We start from the raw sequence: 18,948 nt of genomic DNA, 5'->3' as shown, positions 1-18,948 counted from the left end.
TCTGAAGGGCACAGGACACCCCAGGGTGGATCTGTGTACCCTAAAAGTGAGGAGAAATTATGCTACAAATGTGGTAGACTGGGGCACCTACGTTTTCAATGTGAGGTTGCCAACCCCATTAGTAATCCTGCTCAGACAAGGGCAGTGAAAACAGAGCCCAAGGCTTTAGAAACAGCGAAAAAGGTTCAGTTCTGCCAGATAAACTGGACAGAAGTAACAGACCTTGATTCAAGTCTGAGAGATGAAGTGAGTGTACAAGGGGCAAATTATTGGGCATTGCTTGATACTGGTGCCGCTCAGACATTACTGAGGCCAGATTTAATAATATCTGAGGTAATATTACTTCAGGAAACTGTGACTATCCAAGGAGTGAAGGGTCAACCAGAAAGTTTGCCTGTGGCCCTGGTGGATATGACTTGGAGAGGCCGAGAGGGCCGATATAAAGTAGGCATTAATGCCCAGCAACAAGAACCAGTAATACTGGGAAGGGATGTAATGGGCGCCCAAGGAAAGATCTATGTAGTGACCAGACAGCAAATTGGCAGAGAAAAAGAAGCCATATTAAGAGGGGCTGAAACAAACAGGGTGGAATCTGTTAACCAGCCTCAGGTCACCATAGCAACCACTAGCAGGCCTGCTGAAGAAGACAAACTGTATCAAGTGGTCTCTGGGGAAGAAGCAGATCAATTCAGGGAAGAGCTGCATAAAGATATAAGTTTGAAGCAGATAAAGGAACAAGCTCTGACCCAACAGATTCCTTTCACTGACAAACTGAGGAATCAAGTTGTGTGTGAGAATGGGATTTTATATAGACTGTGGATGCCTGCTGAGAGAAAGGATGAATGTGAACCAGTGAAGCAATTGATAGTACCTAGCAAATACAGAACCAGATTTAATGGAGTTTTGAAGGGCATGATGGGATGCTTCTTATTTGCATATAGAGAAGTCCCTCAAGAGTCAACAGGCTTCTCACCCTTTGAACTAATGTTTACTAGAAAAGTGAGGGGACCTTTGGAACTGCTAAAAAATTCATGGGAAGGAACTCTGGGAGAGTACAAAACTTCTGTAGTAGATTTTGTATTGGAATTCCGCAATAAATTAACATCAATGATGGAAGTAGTGAAAGAGAATTTGAGTCATGCACAGGAGAAGCAAAGTTACTGGTATGACAGAACAGCCAGAGAACGTGTGTATAATGTGGGAGATATGGTTATGGCGTTCATACCCAGGAAACATGACAAATTACAGGCTAACTGGGAAGGACCATATACCATCAGAGAAAGGCTTGACACAGTGACGTATGTAATCACCACAGACCAATTAAACAAAAGCAAAGTGGTTCATGTAAATATGTTGAAGCCTTACCATACCAGGGATGCAAAGGTGTTGCAAGTTACCTTATTCCCTTAGGGAAGTGGGCCTGAACTTCCAGATTTGGTACAGGAAAGCAAAGACAAAGGAGGGGTAGATCAAGTGGAATGGTCAGAGGAGGTGAAGGAGGAAGTAAAAGAAGAGATTCTGAGAGTTTTGAAAACCTATAGGAATCTCTTTAGCAACAAACCTGGCTGAACCAGTATAGTTATACATTCCATTGATACTGGAGATCATGCCCCAATCAGATCTGTTCCGTACCGTGTGAATGGGAAAGTTTTGAATGAGATCAAAAAGGAGGTGGAAGATATGCTGGCATTAGGAGTGATCAGGGAATCCATTAGTCCCTGGGCCTCAAGTATTGTCCTGGTTCCGAAAAAAGATGGAACGACCAGGTTTTGCATTGATTATCGGCTAATCAATAAAATTACTGTCCCAGATGCGTATCCTATGCCTAGGGTAGACGCAATGTTAGAGTTATTGGGGGCAGCAACCATTATCTCTACACTAGATCTCTGTAAAGGATTTTGGCAAATGGAACTAGACGAGCAATCCAGAGCCAAAACTGCCTTCAGTACACCAGATGGGTTATATGAGTTTGTGACCTTACCCATGGGACTAAGGAACTCACCAAGTTCATTTCAGAGGCTAATCAATACTGTGTTGCGAGGCATGTTAGATTTTGCAGTGGCCTATATCGATGACGTGGCCATTTTTAGCAAGTCGGTGCCTGAGCATGTCCAACACTAATCTAATATTGGTTATAACTTACAAGTCCTTTTCGATGCTGGTCCATCTTATTTAAAGAATAGACTTTCTCTTCTTGGAGAAGGTGGTCACACCAGATCCTCAGCTGTTAGATCTCTTGTTGTTCCTTCAATTAGAGTGGCCAAATTAGCCGGCACTAGGTCTAAAGCCTTTTCTATCGCGGCTCCCTTACTATGGAATACCTTGCCAATTGCCATTCGCCTAGCGCCATCACTTTTGTGTATTAGGAAGCAGCTGAAAACCTGGCTTTTTGATTAGGTAGGAGGTGCAATTTGTCATGCTGGGTAGTTGAAGGTGTGGTTCTGGCCTTTTGTTTTCCTGATTTTTATTGGATTTAATTGACTGTTCTGTATTTTGTGTTTTGACATTTATTATGTATTATACTTTTATTGTACGTCGCCTAGAGTGACAGGATTCTACCTGCCAGATAGGCGTCTAATAAATTTTAGATAATAAACACCTGACAACAGTATTGGAGGCCTTAAGAAAAGCAGGCCTCACAATAAAAGCTAAGCAATGCCAGTTTGGACTAAAGGAAGTAATCTATTTAGGACATAAGGTGGGGAGTGGGAAAATCACCCCCTTATGGAGCAAGGTGGAGGCAATACAAGCGTGGCCGATCCCCTTAACCAAAAAACAAGTAAGGGCATTTCTGGGTGTGGCTGGATTTTATAGGAAGTTTGTGAGAAATTTTGGGGAAATAGCAACCCCCTTGCATGAGTTGACAAAGAAGAAGTGTTCTGAGCGTGTGGTATGGACGGATGAATGTCAGAAGGCTTTTGATCTACTGAAGCAAGCCTTGTGCCAAGGACCCATATTAATAGCACCAGACTATGAGCAACCATTCATCGTGGCTACAGATGCGTCGGACCTGGCGCTGGGAGTCGTCTTGCTACAGGAGAGAGAAGGCACCAGACATCCAGTGGTGTACCTGAGTCGCAAGCTGACGCCGAGGGAGAAAAACTATTCGTCGGTCCAGAAGGAGTGCCTAGCGGTCGTGTGGGGACTGAACAAGTTGCGCCCATACGTGTGGGGACGAAGATTCACAGTGACTACGGATCATCGGGCCTTGTTATGGTTGCAGACTATGAAAAACCATAACACTATGCTGCAGAGGTGGTCCTGGGCCCTACAGGACTATCAAGTGGACTTCCAGTTCATCAAAGGCAAGGACAATGTACTGGCCGATGGACTTTCCAGGCAAGTGGCTGGGACTGCAGTGACGTGACCAGACAGAGGAACAAAGAAAGACATTTTCCCCATAGAGACTTTTATTTGTTAACGCGACGTATAAATCCTGGAACAGGAATAATACTCTGCTGTTGTTTAAGGGGGGGGGGAATGTGATGTTCCTATATTAATGTATATATGGTAAGTGTTGTTGTTTTAGAAGATACATGGTAAGTGGAGTGAAAGAGGGGGAGTGAATGGGCAGTAGAATGCGAGATGATTGGCTGAGTGTTTAAAATGGCTGAATGTATAAAAGGAAGAGTGAGAGTGGAATCTGGGGGGGAGAAGAGAAAGAGTGGATTGCTTGGTGGGGTTTGAGAGAGTTGTTTGCCAGGAGAGAGTGGAGAAGGAGGGAGGTGGAGTTCGGATTAGTATTGAGTAAAACCATATGCTTATGTGCCTTAAGAAGAAATCTTGTTAATCTTGTTAGCTTTGTTATCTGTAATAAATACTTAATTTGGTTTACCAAAGGCCTGATCCTTGGCTGGGGTTTCACAGACCAGAAGGGAGGGTAAGGTAATGACCAAGGCTGAAGGGGAACTGTAACAAATGGTGGCAGCGGTGAAGAGAATAACAATACCAGTATTCAGAGTCTCTGGGAATACTAGTATTGGGACGTTACTGGTGGTTGCCTAGCAGGGGGATCTGTTGAGATCTGTGCTAGAGCGGATAGGTAAACCATAAGAGAGTGCGGTCCGGACTGGTGGAGTCCCTGGTGGTGCCTAGAGACAGGCAGTAACCACGAGCAGGTAGGAACCTGACAGGGAGAGCCAGGGAAGGACGCCTCACATGGTCCTCCAAGCATCTGTATTGTAACTAGTGCTTTTTAGCTTGTTCATGAAAATGGCATATGTAGTTTAATGTAAGTAAGAGTAAGTGATGCACATTGGGGGCGGGGACCCTGACTTCACATGTTTGCTGATGGGGGTTTGAGCTGGCAGTGACTAAGCAAGAAAGGGATGTGGTCATCATAGTGGATAGCTGAATGAAAACTTCATTCCAGTGTACAGCAGCTGTGAGAAAAAGATAATTCCATGATAGGAATAATTAGGAAAGTAATCAAAATTAAAACTGCTAATGTGATAATACCACTAATGCAAATCTGTGGTGCAACCGCATTTGGAGTACTATGTACAATTCTGGTCATTGCATTTCAAAAAGGATATTACAGAACTGGAAAAGGTGCAGAAAATGGCAAACAAAATGACCATGGGGATAGAGCAACTCCCGTATGAGGAAATGTTACAATATTTGGAGCTATTTGGCTTAGAAAAAAAGGCAAATAAGGGAACATATGATGAAGTGTATAAGGTTATGCATGATGTGGAGAAAGTGGGAACAGAAACGTTTTCTCTCTCACACACAATACCAGAACTAGCATCATTAAGCGAAGCTGAATGATGAGAGATTTTAGAATAGATAAAATGAAGTACTTCTTCACACAGGACATAGTTAAACTATGAAATATGTTTCCAGAAGATGTGATGGCCACCAACTTAGACAACTTGAAAAGGCTTGAGGAATAAGGCCATCAAATGCTATTAGTCATGACAGCTGTAGACTTCGTCTAGGATGGTAGACACCATGACTCTTGATACCAGTTACTTGGAACAACAACAGGCGAGGGCTATAACCATATTCTGCTTGTGGGTTTAAGTACTTGATCGTTGTGGGGAATAGAATGCCGGGCCAGAGAGGCCTTTGGTCTGATCCATCCAGAAACGCTCTTCTTTTGTTCATTTATGTATTTATTTGATTAATGTCTATCCCACCCTTCCACCCAAATGACCCCGGGGCAGCAAGCAACAAAATAGAAAAAAATACAATTAAAATTAATAAAAACATTTAAAACTCTGTAAAAGAATTAGAAACATCAAAAACATTTAAAAACAGTCACAAACTTTCACAGCTAATATTTAAGGTTTCCAGGAACAGTATATTTCAGCCATCCAATGCCTGGGGGAACAAGGGTATTTTAAAATTTCTCCTGAATGTTAATAATTAAAGAGACAAACACACTGCACTAGGGAGGGCATTCCACAAATGAGCAACTGCCACCAAGGAGGCCCTGTTATGGGTTAACATCAACCAGGTAGCATCCAGCGGCAGTACCACTAACTGGGCCTTACTTGCCAATCATAGGACCCAGGATGGTTAATACTGGAGGAGCTGCTCTTTTACGTACTTGGATCCCAAGTCATTTAGGTCCTTGTATACTGGTATTAAAAGCTTGAATTGAAGCCTGTGATTTGCCAGCAGCCAATGCAACATTTTCAGGACCAGTGACACATGGTCCCATCGGGCTACCCCACTCTCCAAACTAGCAGTTGTCTTTTACACTAGCTGCAGCTTTTGAACGGTCTTCAAGAGCAGACCAATGTAAAACATCTTGCAGTAGTCTAGTCAGGAGGTCATCACAGCATTGACTACTGAAGCTAGGCTATCCTGGTCCAGGAATGGCCATAGGTGGTGAACCGGTCTAAGCTGGGCATAAGCCACAGAAACCACTTGGGTTTCTGTAACAGGTTGAAATCAGTACTTCCAGACTACAAACCTCTTTTTTTTAAAAGGGAATGCAACTTCTCAGAACAGGTGATCTACCTAATTCCCAGACATGGCAACTGCCCACCCATAAGCACCTTCATCTTAACAGAATTTAGCCTCAGTTTTTTCCCTTATGAGTATGGAATTCTGGTGTAACATACACTGGAAAATAATTACTACCATTCACAAACATGCATGCTGAAGGGTCAGATTTTCATTTCACAACCCCTAGCAGGCCGAAGTTGACATTTTTAGGACTTTAGAGAGAACCTGAAAGCATGCTCCACTCTGTCCAGCTGGTGGGCAAGTGTACGTACTTTGAGAGAAATTGCCTTGGGAGCTCATCAGTGGCCCATAGGTTGGAGGTTCCCCACCCCTGATCTGAGTTGTAGATGCTGACCTTATCAAGGCTGTAGTGTTGATTTGTATGAAATTCCATGATACAGAGAGAAAAAGAAACAACCCAGGTGAAATAAGCCTTTGCTGGTTGTTATTCAGGTTTAGCCTAATGGCCTCATTTAAATGTAATGCCAAACCATACTTGAACAAGGCCAATATATGTAAAGTGCTATACTGTAGTTTTTCAGTTTGACATCATGCACTGTTCACCAAGTACTCATTCTAGTGATCGAGTTTGCATTAACGCTAAGCGAAACCACAGCTAATTGAGAATGCACCATCATGCTGGTACTCACCATAACAACTACCACTGCTTTCTCCAGTCTTCCTGCTGCCACATTAACTGGAGCAAAGATATGATTTGGCTTAGTAATCCATGTGAACTGGGCTTGTGCTTTGTCTTGCTCTAGACAAATCGTGAGGTTTGTTCTTGGCTTACTGCTCATGGTTTGTGTGGAGGAGGCAAACCATGGTTTAGTTTAAGGTAGAGCAGCAATAGGAAGATCCAGGGGCAGACTCCAGCAGCTTTTCACCTGTTCTACTTAGCTATGGTGTGGTTAGCGTTATGTGTAAACCAGGCCATTGAGTCTTGCTTTGGAACTCTTGTGAAGTGAAGGTTGTGAAGCAGGAACATTTAGAAAATTATTGTCATAGTGTTCATATAATCTACGACGACTTGAAATGTTATGTTGGTTGTTATTCTTGTTGTGTAAGAATATAACTTCTGTTAAGAAAGAAAATGAAGAAGACTTGTGTATTAAAAAATTAATAAAACTTAAATCAGCCTTTGATATATGTACATACCAGTTGTCTCGTACTTTCCTTTTCTTAAAGAAAGAAAGCTCTGCCATCTGTTTCAAAATCTTAAAATCTTAATTTTTGTTTTGCAATGTTTAGCTGGGTAAAATAGCAATAAACAGTGAGACATAATGCTTTGATAGTGGACTGGAACTGTGTCTGAAAATAAATGTCAAAATGATACATCTATCTGTCAGGAGTGCAGGTTATTACTGGATAATAGGCTCATATTGGCTTAATGTTTCTTCTTTGAAATATTCAGAAAAACTAAGGGCTCATCCAAACGGAGCGGGATAATCCACATTTTCCATATCCGGTTCGTCATCTGACAGTCCTCACCTTGCCTGTTTGTTCGCTCTTTCCCATTAAAAAAAATGCTTTTTTTGCGCCCACACACGCAGCGGGAGGACCTGTACTTCTTCTCGCTTTTTCCCAGCTCAGCCCATAACACTCCCCCCTATCAGCCAATTGGTCCGCAAAAATATGACGTATGCTCCTCTCCCCCTTTGCAAAAAAGCACAACAAGGCGCAAGCGCTTGAACTTACGAGCGCGAAAGTTTAAATTTCCTGTGGCTGTAATGGAGTCCCTTGCTGCTCACCACTCTGGAGCAGGGCCGGCAAGGGGGGTGTCTCAAGGTGCCTATACGCGAGTAATTACTGCATTTTGGTTGGCTTGTTTTGCGATATTTTGCAAAAGCGACTGTATGCTTTTCTACCTTTACGCAAAAGCGACCACTCCTCTCCCTTTTCCTTAAACACACACCGGAGTTTATTGTTTTTAAACACACAGAGAGCAAACAGGTCTTTGCAGGAGTGGCGGTGCGGGGAGGGGGGAGGCTAAAGCCACTGAAGCAGGTTAAGCCATGGCACCAAACAAATAAAGTATATCACTCCAACGTAAAACAAATTCCCTCCACTGTTAGCAGCTTGAGACCATCTGTGCCTGCCGGCTTTCCCCGAGTGAAGGCAAGCCCGCCTAGGAGCTTGCGTGAGGGGTGGGCTGCCCGCTGCTCCCTTCGGGACAATTGATAAGATTTGGGGAGGGGAGGCGAGCTGAGGTGGCGGCGGCGGCCATGTGATAGGCTTTTGCCTGGCATTGCCCAGGAGCCTGGTTGGTGTTCGGTGGCCCCGCACACATGCTGTGTGTGTGCGCGACAGCGTGTGTGGCAGCAGCAGGGTCAGGGAGGGAAAGTGCAATTGTCAGCGTGTGTATCTCCTTAAATATCCATAAAGGCAGAAAAGCATACATTCGTTTAAGCGTAATATCGCAAATACAACAAGAAAGGGGCTGCTGGTCGGTTTCACGCCTGCCTCTGGAAAGCTTTGTCAATTTCATCCTACTCGCTGGGGTTTTTGTTTCAGATCATTTCCCCACGGGAAAGAAAGGGAGAAGGGGGGGTGACACGTTTCTTGCTCTATGGTTCTCCAGTCTCTATGGTTCTGGGTGGAGGGGACGCTGTAGCAAACCACTCATATGCAGGGCAGGAAATGCCCATTATTTCTCCAAAAAAGCAAGAAACGTGTCACCCCCCCTCCTTCTCCCTTTCCTTCCCATGGCAAAATGATTTGAAACAAAAACCCCAGCAAGTAGAATGAAATTGACAAAGCTTTCCGGAGGCAGGCATGAAACCAACCAGCAGCCCTTTTCTCACTTGCTGTGCATTGCAGATCTCACCCAGACCGGCCGCCCAGTTTGCAGGCTGGCAAAAAATAAAATGCATCTGCACAGTAGTTGCAGACCCCCCCTCCAACACCCCACCATTGCAATGATTGATTCAATTTTCCCGGGCTTATTCTCGCACATGCACAAAAGTGCAGATACGTGATTGGCTGGAATGAGGAGAAGGGGCAAGGGGAAACGCCCAAGAACCACCCATTAGCTGTAAAGTCCACGGTATTGCATCCTATCTCCTGAAGGCACAGCGGATGATTCCCGAATTTAAACAGCAAATCGCATTTTTGCCGCTATTGCAAGGAGCGGATTTAACTCGCAAAAATGGGTAACAGCGCGAGACGTCATTTGGACGACCGAAAAATAATGAACACACATAGCGGGCGTGTCACACATTTTGCAGTTGTCTGGATGAGCTCTAAGTTTGCATTAGACTGTAACAATAAAACATGACTTCCTCAACATGGCATTCCTTTTCTCTTTTCATGTATTTCCTCATTTTTATGCAGGTGATTTCATTAACAATAGGAAACAAGCCCACTGTTACTAACCCCTTTCCGGCTATTGAACCTGCTGTTATGAAGCTGATCTGTGCTACTCCCTCCAGGTTAACTTTGGCACCTGTATATGCAGATCCTGAGCTAGGTCTCTCCTGTCCTTTTCTTCACCAAAGCAAGCAAGGGGTAAGTGTGAAATAATGATGATAGAACACTCACATTTGACTGGTATTAAGTACCTTTCAGTCATTACAGAAACAGCATATGAGCTTCTTTTCCATGGCTTCATCACGTAATGCTGCTGAAATGTTTAAAGGCCTCCTAACACATGGCTTGGACCAATCATGTAGGTCACTACAACACAATTGTTACTTGCTTGGGGCATGACAGTTTCCCGTGTTTTTCATGGAAACCTTCAAACATTTCTTCAGGTGAAAAACAAGACTGTTGGATTATAATACAACATGGTTTGTCTTTAGTTCTACCCATAAATATTATTCTAGGGATACTTTTCCTGTTTATAAACAAAATTATTTATCTTCCAGGTCCCTGTTTCAAAACACCGCAATCCAGTATTGGAGTTGGAGGTTTACGATCAACAGGGACGTAAATTTGACAATTTTAGTTCCCTTAGTATTATCTGGGAATCAACAAAATATTCATTAGCCAGCATAGAGGCCAATATGTCAATGGAGCTGTCTTTGAAAGATCGTGGAAATGGTCAGAAGATAATGCATGGTACAACTCCAGGACATTATGTATTGTTTGTCTGGGTAAACTGATTGAACTTGGTGGCATTAGTGCTAGATCCAAAAACTTTGCTTTCTGTAACGTTGGGTTTTTTCTTCTTGGGACGGGTCTGATAGATTGTCTTTTTTGGTCAAAGGAACTTTTTGAAATGAGCATAACATTTTAGTCAACAAATATGCTATTTTTAAAAGTCTATTTAAGGATATAATGAAGTGAAAGGGAAAGGAAGATAAACTGATACTCAAAATTCATATGTGCATCTCCATGCTCCTGAAAATTTAAGCTTAATCAGATAGTAAATGCCCCTTTTCCAGTTTTGTCTGTCTTTTTTCTTAGGTTTGCAAACTGTTTTAGTTCATCACAAACCTGGAACAACAACTATATCTGCTACTGCTGCTAAATATCAACATTTTCATCTTACTGCTGCTGAAGTGAATAAAGTGGTAAATTTTTCCAGCTTTTCCTATTTTACCCTAATGAAGTATATTTACTGTTGCCACTTCTTGAGTGTATTTTTATTTTATTTTTATCATTAATTTTTATTCAAATTTTCAAAGACAAGAAACAAAGCAAAACAAAAACAATTAAACAATAAAATAAAATGTTGACTTCCGATTTGTCGCAGATCAGTTATAGGTCTACAATATATAACAATCCTATCTCTAAAATTATATTATAAAATCACTTTCCTCCAGTAGTTATCTTAATTAATCATCAAATCTCATAAACATTATTTTATTCTTTCCACAAAAAGTCCAAGAGAGGTTTCAATTCCTTGGGAGATATATCTTTCAATTTTTCTCCAAATAAACAAATCGCTTAATCCATCTAATTCAAATCTGTTAGGCCCAATAATTTCAATAGCCATTCTTCCATTATCTATATTAATTCCATCTTCCATCTTCAATAATCCTGTTAAGTCCAGTAATTTCAGTAGCCATTCTTCCGTTATCAGTATCCCATAATAATCTTGTTGTCATAGCCATAGTCCAAGCAAACATATCAATTAATCCATCTCGTCAAATCTGCCAAGTCCAATAATTTCCACAACCATTCTTCCATTATCAATATTAATTCCATCTTCCATCTTCAATAGTCCTGTTAAATCCAGTGGTTTCAGTATCCATTCATCCATTATCAGTATCCCATGATGATCTTGCTGTCATAGCCATAGTCATATAACAAGAGTCTGATGGGAATTTCCCCCATCACAAATACGTCCTTGCCATCAATTCTGAATATGTTGTTGAAATATTGTTGTAAAGTCACATCTCTGCTCTGGGTGCATCTCTGCTCTGTCACATATTTGTAGTTAATTCCATAACTTTTTTCTATGTCAAGCCCCATCACATCATTCCAGTCAAGAATTCTGAGTATGTTGCTGAAATATTGCTGCAAAGTCATATCTCTGTTCTTCTTTTTTACAAAATGCACTGGCTCATTTCTTAAGAGTTTCTCCACTGTCACATATCTGTAGCCAACTCCATTGATTTTTTCTATGTCAAGCTCCATCATATCATTCCAGTCCAGAAAATTATCCAAGACATTGATAACTTTACCACCAAAATCTTCATTAATTTCTTCAGAGACAACGTTGAATTCCAAACAGTAAACTTTATTTCTAACATCCATAAACTCCAAATCTTTTTCCAATTTCACATTTGTTCCAATCTCCAGGGCTTGTAGCTTCGCTATCCCATCAAACTCCTCTCTCACAGAATCCGTTGTTTCTTTAAGCTCCTGCGTCATTTTGTTAAATTCAATTTTCATCTCCTGTCTACCCTGTCTCAGGGTTTGTTTCATTATCTCAATCTCAGCCATTATTTTCTGAAACATAATTTCTTCCATGGTCTCAATCACTTTCCTGGTTGTCTTTCTTAAAACCACAGAAACAAAAATTATTTCAGCCACAATTGGGTTAATGTTCCAGGCTTGTTTATATCAGTGTAGACATTACAGCCTACCTTATCTCTATGTATTCAGGAATACAAAAACAAACTTAGTTCCCAACATCAAAACAATTAGTGGCGTCGTGAACAAGCAGATTCGTCAAAATGAAATAGACCAAAAAAAAAGGTTTTGTTCCCCCCTCCTCGAAATAGAAATCCCTCTTCCGTTGGTATCTTTAGAATGCACCTCCAGGACAACTTTTTGCGATAAAAACAAAGATAAGCTTTTTCGATTTCTTTCCTCCTTAATTTCGTTAGTGAAGGAGAAAAGCCATAAGCTCACCTAGAAGTTCTTCACAGCTGATTCATTGACAAATCTCTTTTTTGCTACACCAATTTAAACCAAGTAAAAAAAGAAAATAGAAAGAAGGATGCTTATCTGCCTGTTGAAGTCCATTTTTCTTTAAAGAAAAGATAAACGTGTAGCTGTAATCAGCAAGAGCTTGATGAAAGTCCGTCCAGCATTGCAGTTTGAACCTTCTCTCATAAATAAATGAAATCCAGTCCTCCCCACAAAAACAGGCTTTGTGGTTGATCTCTACGTTTCTCCCTGACCGGGAGAAAATCTTTACCAGTCAAAAAGAGCGTTGTGACTGATTTTAAAGCTGAAAAAGCTTCTTCTGAGACAAGAGCTCTTCTCAGAGGCAGCACAGGCAAAGCAACCCTTCCCGGAAGACCTGAGTGTATTTTTAGATGTTCAGTCTCTCCTTCAGTCCCATCCCCACAAAATCCATGCTGCGTCACAAACTGCTTTTGAAAGTTCCCTGAGTTTCTGAATCTATTTTGGTCAAGGTAAAGATTTGCTGCACAGATATTAGATTACATGGGAAATGGTTTATCAAATCCCAGTATGGTGGGAGCATTTGAAAAAATACATATATTACCAGTTTAGACTTGATTATTCCAAACATTTAATTGTGTGTTCAATAAAATGAAACGGAGGTATCAAATATATAGGGCCAGTGCCAGGCATGACTGGGCCCTTGGGCACCACCAGGCCCATGGTGCCTGCCCGCATGTTCTACCTCCCTCTCATGTCATATAGTCTCACATAAATAATGTGCATGCCTGTCACCAATCAAGGTGGCAGCATGGACTTTCCCAAGGGGCTTACGCCCCCACTGCCATCTTGGTTGATGGCAGGCATATACGTGTGTAACACACATGCCTGCCATCAACCAAGATGGTGGCCCGAGCGTCAGCCCTCTAGGGAAGCCCCTGCCGACATCTTGGTTGATTGCAGGCATGAACGCACAGTGCCCATGGCATTCACAATGACAGGAGAGGTAGGTGGGGCATGCGTGAGGGCTTATTGAAGCCTGTGCACTATCTGTATTTGGGGGGTGCCTAGGAGCTCCCTCTCCACTATCCGTGGCAGGGTCGGGAGCCGACCACCCTAAGGAGGGGCCCTCTGGGCTGCAGAGACTCTCAGCCAAGGCCTGACCTGGCCGCCCTCTGGTGCCAGCCCTGCAAATATAACTTCTGTATTTATACACCTGATTTGATAACTGATATACCTGCCTTCATGCAGAGCATACAAGTCCCTTATTACAGCTGCAGGCCCATGCATATGTCCCTCTGAAAATCAATGTGATTTCCTAATGCATAACTAATGGCTGATTGCACCCTAATTATCCTCTTTTAGACTAAGGAAATAGCAGTAGCAGCAGCAGCAGCAACACCATGTAGTGTCATGTATTTACATGGTACCTCTAAGTCCTTCCAGTGTTAAGTTCACAAAAAGAAGGAACAGAAGAAAGGAAGTTAGGGATTTTGAGTGAAATGCAGAACTAATATGTGGAACTAATGAAGTCTAATTTTACTTTAGATCTCAAGTGGAAAACACAGTAAGATGTGATTTTAAGTTATACGATTGAACCATGAGTTGAAGAATAGCTTTATTTTGCTGAGGCACACCAAATACATTGCGGGTAAGGATGGCATTGCTTTCCTGGCTTCCCAATATGGAGGTCACTGCTGGTAACACAGAGGGGAACGATCAGGGAGGTTGGGCCAGTGTAGATGCAGCAGCAGGAGCACCTGATTGGCTCTGACACTGTGCCCATACTATGCCGACCTCCCCACCAGTTCACCCCTCCCTCTCTTTTAGCTGCAATGACCTCCACGTTGGGGAGCCAGGTAAGTAGTGCATCCCCGCAGGCCGCTACTATTACTAGATAGATACTGTGCTTCCAAGAAGCAGTCTGCTGCTTTATCTCTTCCACAGTCTGTTTGACTATTTATAACTACTTAATTATTTATAAAAGTATTTAAATACTGAAATATCAGGGGTGTTGTACAGCAATAAACATAATTGAAAATAGTACCAAAAAGTGTTTTCCCAATGTCAGACTGTAGGTTTCATGGCACATTTTTTTGTTGTCTCCATTATTCGTTATAGTATGAACACCTTACACCTGTATCTGCAACTATTGAGCTAATACTTGTAGAAGATGTAAAAGTGAGTCCTAAAGAACTTACTGTCTATAATCATCAGGCTGTCAAGGTAAGAGATAGTCTTTACATATTCTTTAGCAATCTGTGTGAAAATGTAAATTACATAATACATACTTTTTTTGGCAGGCTGAACTGCTTATAAAGGAGGGCTCTGGATATTTTTTTATTAACACCACTGTTCACAACATTGCAAAAGTGGCTTATGAAGAAGCTCAAGGTGTTGCTGTGGTAAGTACTATAATGCAGTGCTTACTTTAGGAGAGAAATAATTTACTACTCAGTAATTTTTATAAAGTAGAGTGGGCGAAGCCTTGAACCATTCGTGTTAGAGCAAGCAACCTGAGAGTTGTTAGGAGACACCCTATTCCCTTCATAGAGCTACGGTCACAGAATTCTCTGTGAAGAGGGGCTGACTGTTAAGCCACTCTGGCCACTGGAACTCTGACAAGGGAATAGGAGTCGCCTAACAACTCTCAGCACCCTTCACAAACTACACTTCCCAGGATTCTTTGGGGGAAGCCATGACTGTCTAAAGTGGAATAAAAGTCTGCTGTGGGTGTGACCTCCTGATTAGCCAAGCCAAACAGCTTAGCCTGACTTTTAGAACACTGACAGTTGGTTCTTACTGAGCATGCCTGCACTATCATAGATGCCAATGTTAATATTCTTAAATTAATTAAAAATGAGCCAGGCATTTTTTAAACTTTTAAACTGCAGAAGATGAAGGTCAAAGTATGTTTCAAAGTTAGTAATAGGATTACATGTACTCTGTGAACATGAATGATTTTTAATTAATTTCAACAAATTATGAGAACACATAGAAAAAAGTCCAACAGGGGTCTGGAGTATTTTACTCTTGCTTTAGACTTTGAGCTCTGGATTCTTTCTGAGTGTTTTGTGGATCGCCATAAAAACTTAAGAGGGTTGTTAAGCAAGTGTTTTTGAGGTCAGGACTCATAAGTTTTGTAAGATTTTGTTGTAAAATGAACTTATGGGAAGCAGCACAGTGGCATGGGGGTATTTTCAATTTAACATGGCGGAATATGAAAAATCCATGCTGGCTATAGTGTACAGCCACTCTTGCGGCTGTATAATGCATTTAAATTAATGGAGATGACTTAGGCTCATTAATTTCAATCGGTGCACTCTGAGTTGGATTTAGTTGGATACAACCCTTCAATTAAATAAATAAATCAGCAAATCAGATTACTCCATATGGCATCTCATGTTCTTTGACAGTCATTTGTGAAGTTAAGCTCCACCTTGTTCGGAAATGTCACACTGTAACATGGTATATCAGCTTTGGCAGTTTATATGTACAGTAATATCTCTGTTAACGAGGTAGATGCGTTTATGGACATTTATTTAACAGAAACTTTGGTACCAGAGATAGGAATAACATGGAAAGAATAGGAATAGGTTCCTACACCACAGAAAAGAAGAGCAGTTCAACATATTTCAGCAAACGTTTTATTCAAAACTAACAATAAGCATGTCTGAAATGAAACGGCCAGGTGAGGTAAGCATTGCATACAGATCACATGAAGGCTTCTTCCAAAATGCATCCAGGGATGCCTGCCTGGCCTTTTCTATTTTATCATGTAGTTTCTTGAGCACAATTCTCCTCTCTGTACACTCAAGCAGGCAGGCAAGCCTGAAGCTCTGTTTACTGTGGAGGTGTCTGTGCCACCTGGCAAGGAGCACCATTCCAGCCATGTGTGAGAGACACATTCTGACTCTGTCAGAGTGTGCGCCCCCCAACACCCCAAAAAGCCTTTGTTAAAAGGAGCTTCTTTCCTGGAGGATTTGTTAAGTGAGGTATTACTTCTACCATTGAGATTAAGAGTATTTGAAATGTTAAATTGTTCTTCATGAAGGCAAGATGCTATCAATTCATGCGAAGTCACTAAGAATAGCATTCTCAATGTTGCAGATGCGTTGCTTTTTTCTCAGATTTTGTCTGTATTGTCTTTTTACAAGTTTTTTTTAAAACTATCCTTTTCTCTTCTTTTCTTCTTCAGTTTTTGTGTTACTGATACCAGTGGGTAAATACAGGTCTTGAGGTTATCACTGCATTAGGGTCTGTTAATGGAATTGCTACCTAAAGGCCCTTTGCAGTAATGCAGTGACATGAAGAAGCTTAAAATATTTTACAGCTTTATTTGGATAGGGTAGATTTAGTACAAAAATGTTTTTTTAAAAATATTAGTGCAGTTCTTTTTTCATCGAGGTATTTGTTGGTTGCTCTAAGAACAAAAAGAAACCTTCACTGTTAAATAAAGAACATTCAAAACAATTAAGAATTGCATTTTGTACATTTTTCTTTTTTTCTGGTATTTTAGGTATATCCTTTACATCCAGGGGCACTGTCTTTAATGGTTCACGATCTGTGTCTTGCATCTTCTGCTCTTGCTAAAGCTGAAGTGTATGTGTCTGATATACAAGGAGTATATGTTGGAGTTATTGACAAGGTTAGTATTCATTTCTGTGTGATTACTCACATATAGGACAATGGCATGTTGACTTAGAAGTATGGCTATCCTTTTAATCATGCCCCCAACTTCATGTCTGCTTTCTCTGAAGAGCCATGTGTTGTGTGTGGCTGTAAGAAAAACTCAGTCACACAATCTGTGTGATTGTGACATATGCACACCTTGGTGTCTTGATCACATGGATCCCCTAACTCATAACCATCAGCTTGTGTATTGACATTTCCTTACAGACAACCACATGCAATGTGTGGTTGTTCCCAGATGCAGATCTGCCATAGCAGCAGGACTTAAAGTGCGGGCCCACTCCCAAATCAACATAGCATTGCCGTTGCACACGACTAAGATGTGAATAGGTGTTATATTTTGGCTGTAAGACATTCTATTCAAGTTAAGGGAGCTTATTAGGAATCATTCAGATGGTAGATTTTAGATTTAATCTGTATTGTTCATACTTTTAAGAGTCCTGAAACAGAGTTGTAGAGAGCTAGTAAAACACACCAGCGAAGAAACTTAGCTGAGAACTCACTAGGTGGCCTTAGACAAGTAACTCTTTCTAGGCCTACCCTTCAACATAAAGGGTTAGCCTGAAAATTGTTTTATCCCACCTCCCTTTCTAGTTTTACCTCTTCAGTTCCCTTTTAATATCATTCCCCTAGAATCATTAACTGTATTTTATGTATTTTTATCTATTTTAATATTTTATTGTGTTTTTCTTTGCTGTATACAATTACATTATAAGCTGGCCTGTTGTGGGGTACAAGGGCAGGAAAGAAATATTTTAAATGAGTAAATAAAGCATGGGGAAAATAATACTGATCTGCCTTACAAGTTTGTGCTTAGGTTACTGAGATAATGGCCTCATTTAAATGAAATGCCATACCATAGTGGAAAAAGGCCAATATACGTAAAGTGCTTTAACTCTGTAATGTGCTGTATAAATACCAGTCTATTTTTCTAAACTGATATTGCATGCAATCTTGAGTGTATGGACTGTTTCTAGGTGCTCTCAGTGTTCTTGGTCACAGCCTGGTAGAAAGGAGGAGTGATTGGAGGAATGCTTCTGAGCAATGGTCACATATAGTAGATTGAGGCTCCCACAGAAGTTCTTGGGGATGTGGGTTACCTTTGGTAAGCTTAAGACTAATAGGGCTGAAAGCAGTTTAACGGTTTCCACTGAACTGCTACCAGATATGGCTGTGAGCTCCAAGTGCTGAAGAAATAGCATGTTGTCCACAAAAGTCAGCTCAGCCCATAGCCCAGTACAAATATCACAATAATGGTAGAAAAGGTCGACTGTTTCAAGTATGAACTGCTACAAGGCAAATATAGCTTAAAACTATCACTTCTGGAGAGCAAAGGGAGAAATGTCACTTTTATTGCTACCTAGCAGTAGCTTGATCTGGCATTGGTACCTTAATAACTTTTATAGTATTATCATGACAAACTGGGGGTATTGCTTCAGAGGAAATGTCAACATCTGTAAACAAATGCATTGCAGGTAGAAATTGGCAAAAAAGTTACTGCTTATGTCAGAGTGCTGGATGCTTCTAAGAAATACTTTCCGGCTAAATACTTCGCCTTCATGGACTTAAATCTACGGGCAGCATCTCCTATTATTTCCTTGAAGTAAGTGCTATTTCAATTTGTTATGTTCTCTTTATAGGCAGAATAAACAAAAGTAATATTGTAAGGTATTTGCAGAGAGGCTGTAATAATAGTACGATTTTAGAAGGGAAAAATAGAAATATATTATGAGTTTGAAAGATTGCATTAAAAGTTGCATAGTTTTAAGACATATATACATTTATATCTTGCTTTTCTCTTACAAAATGTTCAAGATAATTAATGTGCTGCCAAATGGACAACTCATAAACAAAACAACACTGTCTGATAAAAGTCTATCTGCGTTCACGTTATGAAACATTGTATTAAATGTTAACATTTTTATTTGCCAGCAGAAACTGTTCATAGTGGGAGCAAGGTGTGTCTTGTTAGAGAGGGAGCTCCAAAACCAGAGTACC

The 18,948-nt window shown here is 41.0% G+C and overlaps 1 protein-coding gene across 2 annotated transcripts in view; it reads left to right on the top strand.

Annotated features, from left to right (window-relative positions):
* NUP210 (nucleoporin 210) overlaps positions 1-18,948 on the top strand; it is a 158,452-nt gene that overhangs the window by 79,231 nt on the left and 60,273 nt on the right. For both annotated transcript variants that reach the window (XM_061618161.1, XM_061618162.1), the window contains exons 16-22: positions 9,292-9,465; positions 9,825-10,017; positions 10,366-10,472; positions 14,380-14,484; positions 14,562-14,663; positions 16,778-16,906; positions 18,426-18,553. In XM_061618161.1, the coding sequence (XP_061474145.1) occupies positions 9,292-9,465; positions 9,825-10,017; positions 10,366-10,472; positions 14,380-14,484; positions 14,562-14,663; positions 16,778-16,906; positions 18,426-18,553 (938 nt within the window). The remainder of the gene's footprint in view (positions 1-9,291; positions 9,466-9,824; positions 10,018-10,365; positions 10,473-14,379; positions 14,485-14,561; positions 14,664-16,777; positions 16,907-18,425; positions 18,554-18,948) is intronic.

Source organism: Rhineura floridana, chromosome 3, assembly GCF_030035675.1.
Source record: "Rhineura floridana isolate rRhiFlo1 chromosome 3, rRhiFlo1.hap2, whole genome shotgun sequence".
Taxonomy (NCBI): Eukaryota; Metazoa; Chordata; class Lepidosauria; order Squamata; family Rhineuridae; genus Rhineura; species Rhineura floridana.
The sequence above is the reverse complement of the archived record's forward strand: the minus strand, read 5'-3'. Positions and strand labels throughout refer to the sequence as shown.